At 36.8% G+C, this 13,089-nt stretch overlaps 3 protein-coding genes across 14 annotated transcripts in view; 2 read left to right on the forward strand and 1 right to left on the reverse strand.

The window, feature by feature from the left end:
• The window catches only part of LOC127531975 (gastrula zinc finger protein XlCGF26.1-like), an 84,461-nt gene extending 77,729 nt beyond the window's left edge, over nt 1–6,732 (forward strand). For 7 of the 8 annotated variants that reach the window (XM_051942754.1, XM_051942759.1, XM_051942756.1 and 4 more), the window contains 4 exons: nt 2,409–2,491; nt 2,636–2,724; nt 3,020–3,051; nt 5,200–6,732. In XM_051942754.1, the coding sequence (XP_051798714.1) occupies nt 2,409–2,491; nt 2,636–2,724; nt 3,020–3,051; nt 5,200–5,256 (261 nt within the window). In that variant the 3' untranslated portion in view covers nt 5,257–6,732. Of the gene's footprint in view, nt 1–1,312; nt 2,014–2,408; nt 2,755–3,019; nt 3,052–5,199 lie in introns of those variants that run through there. The other variant, XR_007939209.1, reaches the window with a different exon arrangement.
• The window catches only part of LOC127530226 (NACHT, LRR and PYD domains-containing protein 3-like), a 499,749-nt gene that overhangs the window by 358,367 nt on the left and 128,293 nt on the right, over nt 1–13,089 (forward strand). The gene's annotated exons all lie outside the window — the stretch shown is intronic.
• The window catches only part of LOC127532008 (zinc finger protein OZF-like), a 31,171-nt gene continuing 21,160 nt past the window's right edge, over nt 3,079–13,089 (reverse strand). For both annotated transcript variants that reach the window (XM_051942947.1, XM_051942948.1), the window contains exon 6: nt 3,079–3,212. In XM_051942947.1, coding sequence (XP_051798907.1) covers nt 3,174–3,212 — 39 coding nt within the window. In that variant the 3' untranslated portion in view covers nt 3,079–3,173. The remainder of the gene's footprint in view (nt 3,213–13,089) is intronic.

The raw sequence follows: 13,089 nt of genomic DNA on the forward strand, positions 1-13,089 counted from the left end.
TTGGAAGATTTTTACTCTTTTTTTGGAAAATATTTACAACAAATTTTCTTGCCAAATTTGGGGGATTTTTTGAAAAGAAAACTTAAGAAATTACTGGAATTTTCTTCCTGAAGGTTTTGCAAATTTTCAGAAATTTGGGGAATTTTTTTGGCTGAATTTTTTTATTTTATTTTTTTTAAGACAAGGAAACAATGTTGTTTTTTTGCCTGTAAATGAGGACAACAGGAGGGTTAAAACATTAAAAGGCAACATTATTAAGGTTTCTTTTATCAAACGTTTTTCATCAACAAGTACACAAAATAGATTAAAAATATAATCTAACATATTTACTGAATAAAAACTTTGAATTTCTTCTTTATGTTGTTCTTCTGCATAACTCACTATTTCAAACTGGCTCATGTTACTTCCATGTGATCTGCCATTAAAACGGCCACATTCTACCATAAACACTGTAAATAATAACACACCTGCTCAAAGTTAAAGGCCAACATACGACCCAAACATGACATGGATTTGGTGCCACTTTGAACTCAGATGATCTCTTCTGTTAAACAAACCGTTGATTGTGAATCTTTTTTCCAGATATGAAGCTGCTCCTTCCAGGTCCACAGACAGTAAACAAAACAAAGCTCTCTGTAAAAACCCTCAGAATGTTGAATAGAATAAATGTGGACAGTTTCATGACTGGAAGAGAAGATTTCTGGATCATTTTGTGTCTCATTTGTGTCATTATGTGTTTTGTTTTGTTCAGTTTCCGTCTTTCTGTCTGGTTTTAAACATTTTGCATCTTTTCATGTTATTTTTCTTCCATTTTGGTCATTTTGTGTGTTTTTAGGTTTGTTTCTGTTTAAAATTGTTCATCTTGTTAGTTCTTTTGATCAGTTCACGTCTATTTCATCGTTCTGTAACTCAGTGGCCATTTCTGTTTCAGTTTTCATCTCATTTTTGCTCTGAATTGCTCATTTTATCTCTCATTTTAGTTATTTTCCATCACTTTAAGGTTGTTTTTGTTCAATTTTGGTCATTGTGCATCTTATTGGATCATTTTGTGCATTTCATCATGTCTTTAGAAAAAAACGTATCAATCAGACAGTAAATGATCTATGAACAAACCTCTGTGTAAAACCTTCAGAATGTTGAATAGAATAAATTTGGACCGTGATGAATGTAAGTAAAGATTTCTGGATCAATCTGGTCATTTTGAGGCTAATTTTGGTCATGTTTTTATCTAATTCCGATCATTTTTTTGTCTCTCTTTGTGCCATTTGTCCACCAGAGGACAACTGGTTCAATCACAGAATGAGGGTATGTATTGAAAAAATATCATTCAAAATTTGTCCAGAGTAGTGACTATAATTTGAATTTTAATACACTTAACCAAGTGCTATAGGTGAAAAAAAAACATGTTTATGCAGCATGATGTTGCTTTGTGATGTTGCAACTGACATGCTGATTTCAAAATGGAAGCATTTTAATTTCTAATGCTCTCATAGAAGATGACTGGTCAATAAAATTGACTCCTGTGACTCTGATGTCATGCAGAGTCTTTATGCTATGATGTGGAAAGGGTGAAAGAAGACAGACTGGACATTTCTGAGTGAAACTGAACAGGGCATGTACTGATTCATAAAAAACAAGTGTAGTATTATCTTTAATCAAGCCTTACATAGTATTTACTAGCTGAAGTACTTCGGTTTTGAACACAAGAATTACTTGTCAAGACGACGTTGACTGGAGCTCTGCTACAGAAAGGCAGTTCATTTTCTGCTGGGGTTCATAACATACAAGATTTCTCAAATCTACAGAGATGTTTTTGATTTGAAATTAGGGTTACCTTAAATTAATAATATATATTTTTGATACTTTCCCTAAAAAACTCTAAAAAAGCTTCAGGTGTAGCTGCTGGAAAAGAGCCTGCAAGTCACATGGTGGGACATGTGAACATAGTTCAAGGAAGCAAGGCTGGGAGCAAGAGCCCAAACAGAGGAGGTAAAAGAAAAGGTCAAACTACAGGTATGTAGAACATGTTTTAATGTCAATCCAATTATGTCTGACTATTTGCTGAGTCAGTGAAAGTTATTATAGAGCAATGTTTGTATTATTTCAATACTGAGATATTGTTGCAGTGTCATTTGTCATTTGTTTACATTTGGATGTATTGTACAGTTAGATTCTATTGAGTTTCCATACCACATTACATTGCTGTTAAGGTGTCTGAATCATTCAGTGAGGGTTTGGTCATGTACTACTATAAGGCCGTGCATAAAAAGAAAATCAAGCCTGTTCCAGTGTTGCTCTAGTCCCCTCTGTTAAATGGCATCAAAACAATGGTCAACGTGAACAAATCATGAGTGTTGACATTGACTCACAACAGTACCTCTCAACTGTTCTAATTTTGATCTATTTAGGAGAACAATGTGATGAGTGCACCGAGAGATCCAATACAGGGAGCTTTCCTTTTTCAAAGATCATTAGAAGGACAGAAGACAAAGTAAGTTTCAGCAAACAGCTTTTTATTTTCTAATGAGCCAATCTATAGTATTTAAAGTGCAGAGTTATTTGTGTTAGATTTGAACAAAATTCTTCCAACAGTGTAAGGACTTAGTCTTTCTACTTTCATTTGCAATTGTTCTAGAAACCTATCATCTGGGTCAGGTGGTCACTCTGCAGCACAAGGAGTACTATCCCACATTGGATCTGATGTTAATATTTCCCTTAGACATGGTAAATTGACTGACTGGCTGATATTGTAGAGTTAGTAAATATAGGCAGTTAACAAAAGGAAATGAATGCTACTTTGTGGAGGTACCAGAATTTGGCCATTTAACAAAAAAATCTAATGCTAATATTCTTTTATTTCACCAGACTTATTGTTTCCACTTCAATGAATGATGCTGTTGTACATGTATAGTAATTTTATTCATCTTCATGCATACAGTGTTTGTGTACAGCATGCGTGATAATATTTTAAAAATATATATATTTACAAGGCCAACAACAACAATGTGTTGTGTTACAGGTGTTTCTTCAGTGGCGTCCCTGCACAACATGGTAAATGTCAAATAATGTCTTGTCTACTTTTGCAGTGAGAGGACAGATTTGGTAAATAGTCAGCACTGGCAGTCCACAACAAATGCAGGGTGTTGCACAGGCAGATTCTAGATGACATCGTGTTATGTAAGACATCCTTGTAGGTTTTTCATCTTTCTACTCTCTGTGAAAGAGCAACATTGTATTAGATTAAGTCAAAGACAACTTCAAGTATTTGTAAAAATGAATGTAAATGAAGTAAAATGATTTATTGACAGGTAACACACAACACAGTGTGAAGTCAAAGACTTAACAGTGGGAGGGAAGCAATGCTATATAACCTTAGGTCTGATGAGAAACTTGGAGCTTGGCCGGGCATTTCTCTTTAGAGGTGTTCTGTTTCTCCATCCAGCCTCAGTTGTGATCATGTGGTTATGTGATGAAGACTTTGGACAGCAGGTACAAAAAAGTTTGCTGGTGCAATTGAAACACTTTTGTTTGCACAAGTAAAATGTGGTAACTGCAAGCTGTTTCTTCTGAGATCCGTTTATGATGTGCTGTATTGTTTTATGATGACCAATTTTAAGAACTTATTTATTGTGGCAGGGCACTACATAATTACACAATTACATGTAAGTATGAATAGTATATTGCTTTATTTTTTAATAGTATCTTATTTTTATCTCATTTAAAACAGCAGAATTAAATGGAAGAATTCTGGGAGCCCCTGTCTTGCTTTCAGAGTTCATCAACTGAGGTACATACATATAGCCTTGTAGATGATTTTATTCAATAATAAGCCCCCCAGCAATAAGAAATGTCAGCATTCTGTGACAGAGGATTAGTTCTAGGAAAAACCTAGTCACTCTACAGTTTGTGCTGACAATATTTAATGGCTAATATCTAGAAATGTGGCTCACATTTTCGTGGCACCAAAAATCTAACTTTGTTCCTCTGAGGGCTGCTATGAAGCAAGTTCAGTATAAGCAGGCTTACTTTGTGTACACCGGCTCCACAAAAACTAAAGCCTCAGTCAGAGTTAATGGTGGTTGTCAGGTTTCTTTGTTAACTCAGACTTTCTACTTCAGATCCTGTGAGTCACAAAAAGGGGGGGTGTTAACACCAAATGGACGTCTCATGTACCAGCTGCTTCAGTCAACTGGTTGTTATAGTTGATAGCTACAAGGAATACGAAAAATGATGATGGTGGAAAGCAGCTACTGCAGATGATGCAAGACAGGAATGCTGGTAGAAAGCTGTTAAACGTGCGTGAAGAATTTATTTTACCCATCAATGCAGACGCCTTTTTGAACTGGCTGCTGCTCATTACAGCTGTTAAACTTTAAACTTCATGTATTGAGACGTTATATTGAAGAAGTGGACTTTGGTCAGGGGTGGTCTGATAATGCAGGAAGTCACTGTAGTTCAGTCGCTTTGAGTTCTTTTGTTCACACATAAAATGAATAGACAGATCTTGAGCGTTTTCACCCAAACTGTCAAGGAAATCAAGATCTGTCTGTTCATTTTATGTCTGAATAAAAGAGCTTTAAACTACTATAATAACAAGAAGACATGATGAACATTTCTGAGCGATCACTTTAGTTATCGGTCAAATCAAGGTGAAATTAATGTCATTGATTAACTATTCTTGGTAATATATACCAGTAGATTTTTGGCACCAAATCAGGACCAAACATAAAAAAATATATTGATGTGATTTCTGCATCACCAACTAAATACACGCTGGGTTTCTATGACAACACAATGCAAACAGTATGAGAAACTGTATCTTCATGGTTTTGTTCAGTGGCTTTAGTGACATAAAGCTCATCAGGTTTGCACGTACAACATCAGATAAAGATCCTCAGCTGAGAATCTGTTTTTCTTGTGGAGAATCGTCAGTAAAAGCTTCGGTTAATAGGAGACGCTTCTTCCAGCCAATTTACATGTGTGTGTGTGTCCAACACTTGACTGTACACAAGATGAAAGATCATTTTTATTTATTGCATTAATGCAGTTACTATAATATTTACCTCGGCATTCCTTATTATTGTTGGAAATTCTACAATACAGATTTTCCTATTGTCAAACATTCTGTTGCTGCCAGCACATAAAAGGACTGAAAACATGGATACAAACCATGATAATATTTAATGCTTTTATATACAGGAAAGTCTTGATGGATCACACTGCCCTCGAGGAGGAGGAGGAGGAGGAAGAAGATGAGGAGGAGGAAGAAGAGGAGGACCTCATTCACAATGACGACCACGCCTGAAACCTGCTGTTCATGAATTTTGTTATTTTGCAATAAAGCACACTGTTCAAAATCCTGTTTTTATTTTCTTTGTTACTGGTTTTGTGTTGAAAGAAAGTATTGCTGCTGATAAAGTATAAAGTCTAACATTTACCAAATAATTCCTTCAGAATGATGAAGGTTTCTGTACCAGAAGACTGTTTATGGGATGTTTTGGAGTATATATTCAATGTGTTGACAAGGAGAATTCACTACACATCTTCAGAAACATCTGCAAACTGCATCTAAAACGTATTACAAAAAGCGTTTTGAAAAGGTTGAATAAATGTGGCACAGTGAACCTTTCTGCCCTGGTTTTCAAGAAGGAACATGTAATTTCAATGCAGACACACTAGGTGTCGCTGTTCTGTCTGGTCGCTGCAGCACAGCTTTAATATTTAGCCACGCTCTGATTGGTTACAGAACGACGAAAGCGGAGTGAAGCGCGCACTTCCAGTCCTAAATGAAAGCGTTCCGGTAAGCAACACAAAGTAAATCAGAAATCCAAACCGCTGCCGTGTAGCTGGAATGAAGTCTCCACGAGGCTATTCCAAAAGGCCGATCTGGCCCATGGCAGTGTTAAAGTATGAATGACATGACAGCTAGGGGAAAACTACGAGGGAGACTGAATCAACACTCATTCCAGTTTTCTCCTTTCATGTCAAACTTATTATTCAGTATATTTAGTCAAGTAAAACATGCTAGCAGAACCACCCCAGGGAAGGAAACAGATCCATGTCACTGTCAGAATAAAACACCACATAGGAGAATTATTATTAAAACATACTGAGGACTTCGTCCCGATGAAATTGCAAAGGGAGGATTTATTTTCCCGTCTTTTCTTGTGGTACTTGACAGAAGACATGACACCACCACACTGTATCCACAAACATGTGACTGCAGCATCCATTTAACAAGCAACAAACGCATTTTGAATACGTTACAGATCAACGTAACACCGGACCAATTACGTTTCTGTTGCAACGTGATTGAAAATGCATTTTAGTTGTCTGAGAATGTAACTTTGTGGAGACAGGGTTGCTCATCGTGATGCTTGCTCTGTCAGGTATAATCACAGTCAAACATCCATCAGGTCTTCCTCAGTCTCTCACAGAGTTTCAGTTTATGTGGACGTTCCTGCTGGAACTCTGTCCTTCTACAGAGTCTCCTCTGACTCTCTGATCCACCTCCACACCTTCAACACCACATTCACTGAAACTCTGTATCCTGGATTTGGGTTCTACTTTCCTGGTTCCTCAGTGTCTCTGTGCTGAGTTGAGTCTCCAGAGTCTCCTCCTGGTACAGAAACAGTGTTGAACAGATAGTTGAGTCTCTCCATGACTCTGTCCCTCACAAACATGTTTTCACATTCATGGATTAAATGTGTTTCTTTGTCAAATCCTTCTAAATGATTCCTTGTAAACTTGTTCCTCTTCAAAGATGGAAGTTGTGATTCTTCCAGGAGCCAAATGTGGTGTTTGCGTCTTTTTCCAGTCAAATGTTGAGAGTGAAAATCAGGATGTGGTGTTCCTCTGACACTCACTTGAACACAGTATGAGATTATAACCTGTGATTTAGAATCAAATAATGCTATAACCTGATGAATGTGTGTGAACTACCCAAATGCCTGTTTTTTTCATCCATCCATCCATCCATTCTCTATACACCGCTTTACCCTCACTAGGGTCATGGGGGGTGCTGGAGTCTATCCCAGCTGACTCGGGTGAAGGCAGGGGACACCCTGGACAGGTCACCAGTCTGTCACAGGGCGACATATACAGACACACAATCACACTCACATTCACACCTACGGACAACTTAGAGTAATCAATTAACCTCAGCTTTTTTTGGACTGTGGGAGGAAACTGGAGTACCCGGAGAAAACCCACACATGCACAGGGAGAACATGCAAACTCCATGCAGAAAGATCCCAGGCCCACCCCGGGATTTGAACCGGGATCTTCTTGCTGCAAGGTGAAAGTGCTAACCACTGTGCAGCCTGTAAAGCATTATCCTGCAATTAAAGTCAACAGATTGGAACTTCTATTTATCCCTATCACAATGGTTAGATATATATATTTTCTCAGAGTGTATAAAGTCAGGTTAATGCGTACATCACAACAGTAAAGGTTCTGTAAGGTTACCTAGTCAGTCCACATTTATTCTATTCAACATTCTGAAAGTTTTTACAGAAAGGTTTGTTCATAGATCATTTACAGTCTGTTTTATGACACTTTTTTCCCTAAAAACAGACTGAAATGAACAAAATGAGACATAAAATGAAACAGAAAAACCTTAAACAGACGCAAAATGTCCAAAATGATACAAAAAATAATCTAAATGAGACACAAAATGTCCACAATGGAACAAAAAAAACTTCAATAGCATGAAAAATGAGGAGTAAAAATAATCCTAAAGACAAAAAGTGACCAAAGTTAGAGACAAAATGATGAAAATGAGCCTCAATGAGACATAAAATGAGCAAATTAAACAAAAACAGCCTTTAAGTCACCAAAATGGAACAAAAACAACAAAAAGATGAAAAATGACATTTTATCCACTAACAACCCTAAGGATGCAAACTGATCAAAATAAGGCACAAAATGAACAAATGTTAGCTTGTCAGTGTTGTGAAAACTTCAGTCTAACATGTCAGTGTGTAGTTTGATATCTGGAGCTGAGTTGCAGCTCGTTGTCTGGACTTCTGTCTTACCTGAATGTTTCCTATCTGGCTGAGGAGGCTTCATTTTTCTGTCACAGTCTTTGCTCACAATGTCTTCACAAGTTTCACACTTGAAATCTTCACCACAACTCTCCAATATCTCCAAGCTTTGTGTGTTAAACTGACTTTCTCAAGTGTTTCCATGTTTTTCTTCAGAATATGGAATGTGGTAACAGTTGTTAGTTCTTCTCTCTGACATCACAATGGACTTTTAAAAAATGCATTTACTGTCTTAGTACTTGTTCTCTGTGCAATGACAGTAAAGTTGGATCTAATCTAATCTATAAAATGACCAAAATGAGACAAAAATGGACAAAATGTTTCAGTGGTGAGAAAAAGACCCAAACAGAGTCTACTGAACGGTCCAACAATGTTATGGGACAGTTCAAATGGGACACAAAATGACCAAAATGGAACATAAAACATCCGACCAAGAGAGAAAAATACCATAAAATTACAAAATGGACATTAAAAAGACCAAAAGTGGTCAAAATGGGACTAAAATTAAGCAAAAATGACAAAAATGACAAAAACCAGGCACAAAAATTAGCAACAAAATGATGAAAATGAGACAAAAAATGTACAAAATGAAAAAAGCAATCTGAAACTGGTGCAAAATGACTAAAATGAGATAAAATGTGTAAAACAGAACAAAAAAAGATGAAAAATGAAACAGAAATGGCCAATGAGTCACAGAACGGACAAACTGACATGAAATGAGGAATATGAGCAACATGAACAATTTTAAACAAAAACAACCTTACAGACACATGAAAGGAATCATAAAATGACCAAAATGGTACAAAAAAAACAGAGATGTAACATGACCTGAATTAGACACATAAATGACAAAAACTTGATGCAAAATAAACAAAATTACCACAAAAAAACATGAAAAGATGCAAAATGTTTAAAAACGGACCAAAAGATGTAAACTGATCAAAATTAAACACATTCTGACACAAAATGACCAAAATGATCCAATAAGACGCAAAATGACCAAAATTGAACAAGAACAACCTTAAAGTGATGGAAAATGACTAAAATGAGATAAAATGAGCAATTCAGAGTTAAAATGAGATGAAAACTGAAACAGAAATGGCCACTGAGTCACAGAATGATGAAATAGACGTGAACTGACCAAAAGAACTAACAAGATGAACAATTTTAAACAAAAACAAACTTCAAATCACACAAAATGACCAAAATGAACCACAAAATGGTCAAAATTAAGGCACAAAATGAGCAAAATGGAAGAAAAAAATAACATGAAAAGATGCAAAATGTTTAAAACCAGACAGAAAGACGTAAACTGAACAAAACAAAACACATAATGACACAAATGAGACACAAAATGATCCAGAAATCTTCTCTTCCAGTCATGAAACTGTCCACATTTATTCTATTCAACATTCTGAGGGTTTTTACAGAGAGCTTTGTTTTGTTTACTGTCTGTGGACCTGGAAGGAGCAGCTTCATATCTGGAAAAAAGATTCACAATCAACGGTTTGTTTAACAGAAGAGATCATCTTAGTTCAAAGTGGCACCAAATCCATGTTATGTTTGGGTCGTATGTTGGCCTTTAACTTTGAGCATGTGTGTTACTATTCACAGTGTTTATGGTAGAATGTGGCCGTTTTAATGGCAGATCACATGGAAGTAACATGAGCCAGTTTGAAATAGTGAGTTATGCAGAAGAACAACATAAAGAAGAAATTCAAAGTTTTTAATCAGTAAATATGTTTGATTATATTTTTAATCTATTTTGTGTACTCGTTGATGAAAAACGTTTCATTAAAGAAACCTTAATAATGTTTCCTTTTCATGTTTTAACCCTCCTGTTGTCCTCATTTACAGGCACCAAAAACATTGTTTCCTTGTCTAAAAAAAAAAATCAAAAAATTCAGCCAAAAAAATTCCCCAAATTCCTGAAAATTTGCAAAACCTTCAGGCAGAAAATTCCAGTAATTTCTTAAAAGTTTTCTTCTCAAAAAATCCCCCAAATTTGGCAAGAAAATTGTTGTAAATATTTTCCAAAAAGCGAGTAAAAATCATCAAAAAATGAGTAAAAATCTTCTAAAAAAAACCTAAAAATATCTAAAGTGATTACATACATTTCAGTAAAACTTCTAATATTTTCTTTAAGAACATTCACATAAAAATCAACAAAAATCCAGTGAATTTCGCTGGATTTTGGTTGATTTTTTTGTGAATGTTCTTTAGAAATATTTTTGTTTTCTTTATTTCCACCTAAATATGTTCAAAGATTTCCCAAAAATGTTGAAAACGTGGACATCAGAAGTTTCACTGTGAAACATATTTTTTCCCACATTTTCAAACTTTCAAACGAGTCAATTTTGACCCACAGGACAGGGTTAATTAGTCATGTGAGAAGTTGAGTGTAAGTTAATTTTTTATTATGTAAAGTCAAAATATATTTTTAGGAGCTTTCTAATTCTCCAGAATTAAGGACTGTGTAGAGACCTGTAGGGGGCAGTAACCAGCACCTACTATGATGTTCTCCACTAGCTTGAAGCAGAGGGATTCCTCAGCATGGCCACATGAACACACCAAGGCTGAATCCCAAACCGCCCCCTACACACTCCCCCTACACTACCGAGTGTCACTCCAAAAGAAGTCAAACTCGTAGCTGTGGAGGGCACTTTAATTGAAGGGGGAGGATATAAATACAATCGTCAGGAATGGGACGCCCTGTCGCCTCACCAGAAAACGGAAGACGTCATCGCCATGGTGACACAAAAACGCCTACTGTGCATGGCTGTAGCGCTGTGGCACATAGAGGGAATCACGTGTTGTGCGGAGCCGCACAAGTTGTTTTGTTTTCTCCACCGTCCCTGTAAAAGCAGACAATCAGCAGACAATGATGTCGGGGCTACATTCTGCTTCAATAATTTGAAGTCATCCCACATGTTTTCCAATCCTATTATCTGGCATTTCAAATCCAACAAATGAATAAATGAATTCTGTCAGTTGTGTTCAAATTTTAAGGTGTCAGGGGGTGCACAATTAAATCAAACATCAGCAGAGAAGAAGATTTGTTTTTGATTTATCTTTTTTCACCACTCTTTTTGTGATGTTCTGTCAGTGTGAAAAAGGCGTGGGAGAAATAATGGACGCATGTGGAACTTGCATCGATATGTTGTTTCCTTCTCCATTTCGACGTTGCACTTCCTGAAAAAGTTGTCCAGAGTGAGCATCGATGCAGACTCGCTATTTAAGGGTTGAACAGTCCACTCCCCCTCCGCACGACGTGGTTTGGGACGGCCCTTAATATGGAGGACCCTCCGCGGGAACGCGCAAACGGAGGGGTAGTGTGTAGGGATAGTGTGTAGGGGGCGGTTTGGGACTGAGCCCTATTGTGTTTCCACTACGTGTTCCTGCCACGCCTGCAGGATGACCTTCATACTTGTGGCAGTGGTTGGACAATCATCCAATCAGAACGCAAAACCACATGACACCCAACCAGCTGTGGGTGCTGGGTCGTACACATCACCCAATTCCTGGAGCAGAAAACACAGAGCTACATGCAAATACAATGGGATTTAAAGCAAAACATTTGAAGCAAAACATTGATTCTTGTGTTTTGAAAATTTCTGACAAGAAAAACCTCCAGGAAGAAGTCAAAGGATGCTTTTCCTCACATTAAGAGTCTGCCTTACTGGAGCCGCGGACAACTTGGACATTGCTGCGTAATTTCTACTGAGAAACTGTTTCAAACAAGAACATGAGTGTTGTTTTCAGAGCAGTTGTGGCCTGTGTTAGGACCATCTGAAAGACAATGTTACAACTGCAACAATGGAGCACTGATGCTGGAATCAGAGATTGAGGTTTTTCAACAGTGGAACTCTGTTTCAAATCATTGACCATCTCCCAAAAAAATTGTTTTGTCAAACCATAAACTATGGATATTTCTAATGGTATCTATGAAATATTAGCTCAGTATGTCAGACACTTTCTTTTCAGTGGACTGTAGACCCAGTTTCACTCGTTTTTATTTTCTCACATTGAAATTTGAGGCTGTTTGAAGATGAATATCTCAAGAACAATTCTAGATAAAAGCCTGAAACCTCCACTTGTCTGTCTTGCTAACATCAGCAGATCAGATTGGACATCCCATACATTTGTGAAATACTGCATTAAGAATCACTTTGAGGTCTTCAAGAGTCATTTATTTTAGTACAATCATAAAACTAAACACATCCTAAAAAAGACATTAAAAACTGAAAATTGACTGGTTCCATAAAATGAGAAATTTGGTAGAATTTAGTTTTGTTAGTTTTCCTTGTGAACAACAAACCAAATAAATATCATTAACCACGCCTGACGAACGTCAGCGGGGTTACTGCATTCGCTTCGGTATGTGGCTGGCTGGCTGGGTAAATATGTATGTACACACATGGACAAAATTGTTGGTACCCCTCAGTTAAAGAAGGAAAAACCCACAATTCTCACTGAAATCACTTGAAACTCACAAAAGTAACAATAAATAAAATTTATTGAAAATTAAATAATCAAAATCAGCCATCACTTTTGAATTGTTGATTAACATAATTATTTAAAAAAACAAACTAATGAAACAGGCCTGGACAAAAATGATGGTACCTCTATAAAAGATTGAAAACTATTTGACCAGAGTGACATGATTAACTCAGGTGTGTCATTTAATTGACATCACAGGTGTTTCCAAACTCACAATCAGTCAGTCTGCCTATTTAAAGGGAGACAAGTAGTCACCCTGCTGTTTGGTGAAAAGGTGTGTACCACACTGAACATGGACAACAGAAAGCGAAGGAGAGAATTGTCCCAGGACATCCGAAAAAAATTATAGACAAACATCTTAAAGGTAAAGGCTATAAGACCATCTCTAAACAGCTTGAAGTTCCTGTGACAACAGTGGCTCATATTATTCAGAAGTTCAAGACCCACGGGACAGTAGCCAACCTCCCTGGACGTGGCCGCAAGAGGAAAATTGATGACAAATTGAAGAGACGGATCGTTGGAATTGTATCCAAAGAGCCCAGAG

The sequence above is a fragment of the Acanthochromis polyacanthus genome, chromosome 22 (assembly GCF_021347895.1).
Source record: "Acanthochromis polyacanthus isolate Apoly-LR-REF ecotype Palm Island chromosome 22, KAUST_Apoly_ChrSc, whole genome shotgun sequence".
NCBI classification, from domain to species: Eukaryota; Metazoa; Chordata; class Actinopteri; family Pomacentridae; genus Acanthochromis; species Acanthochromis polyacanthus.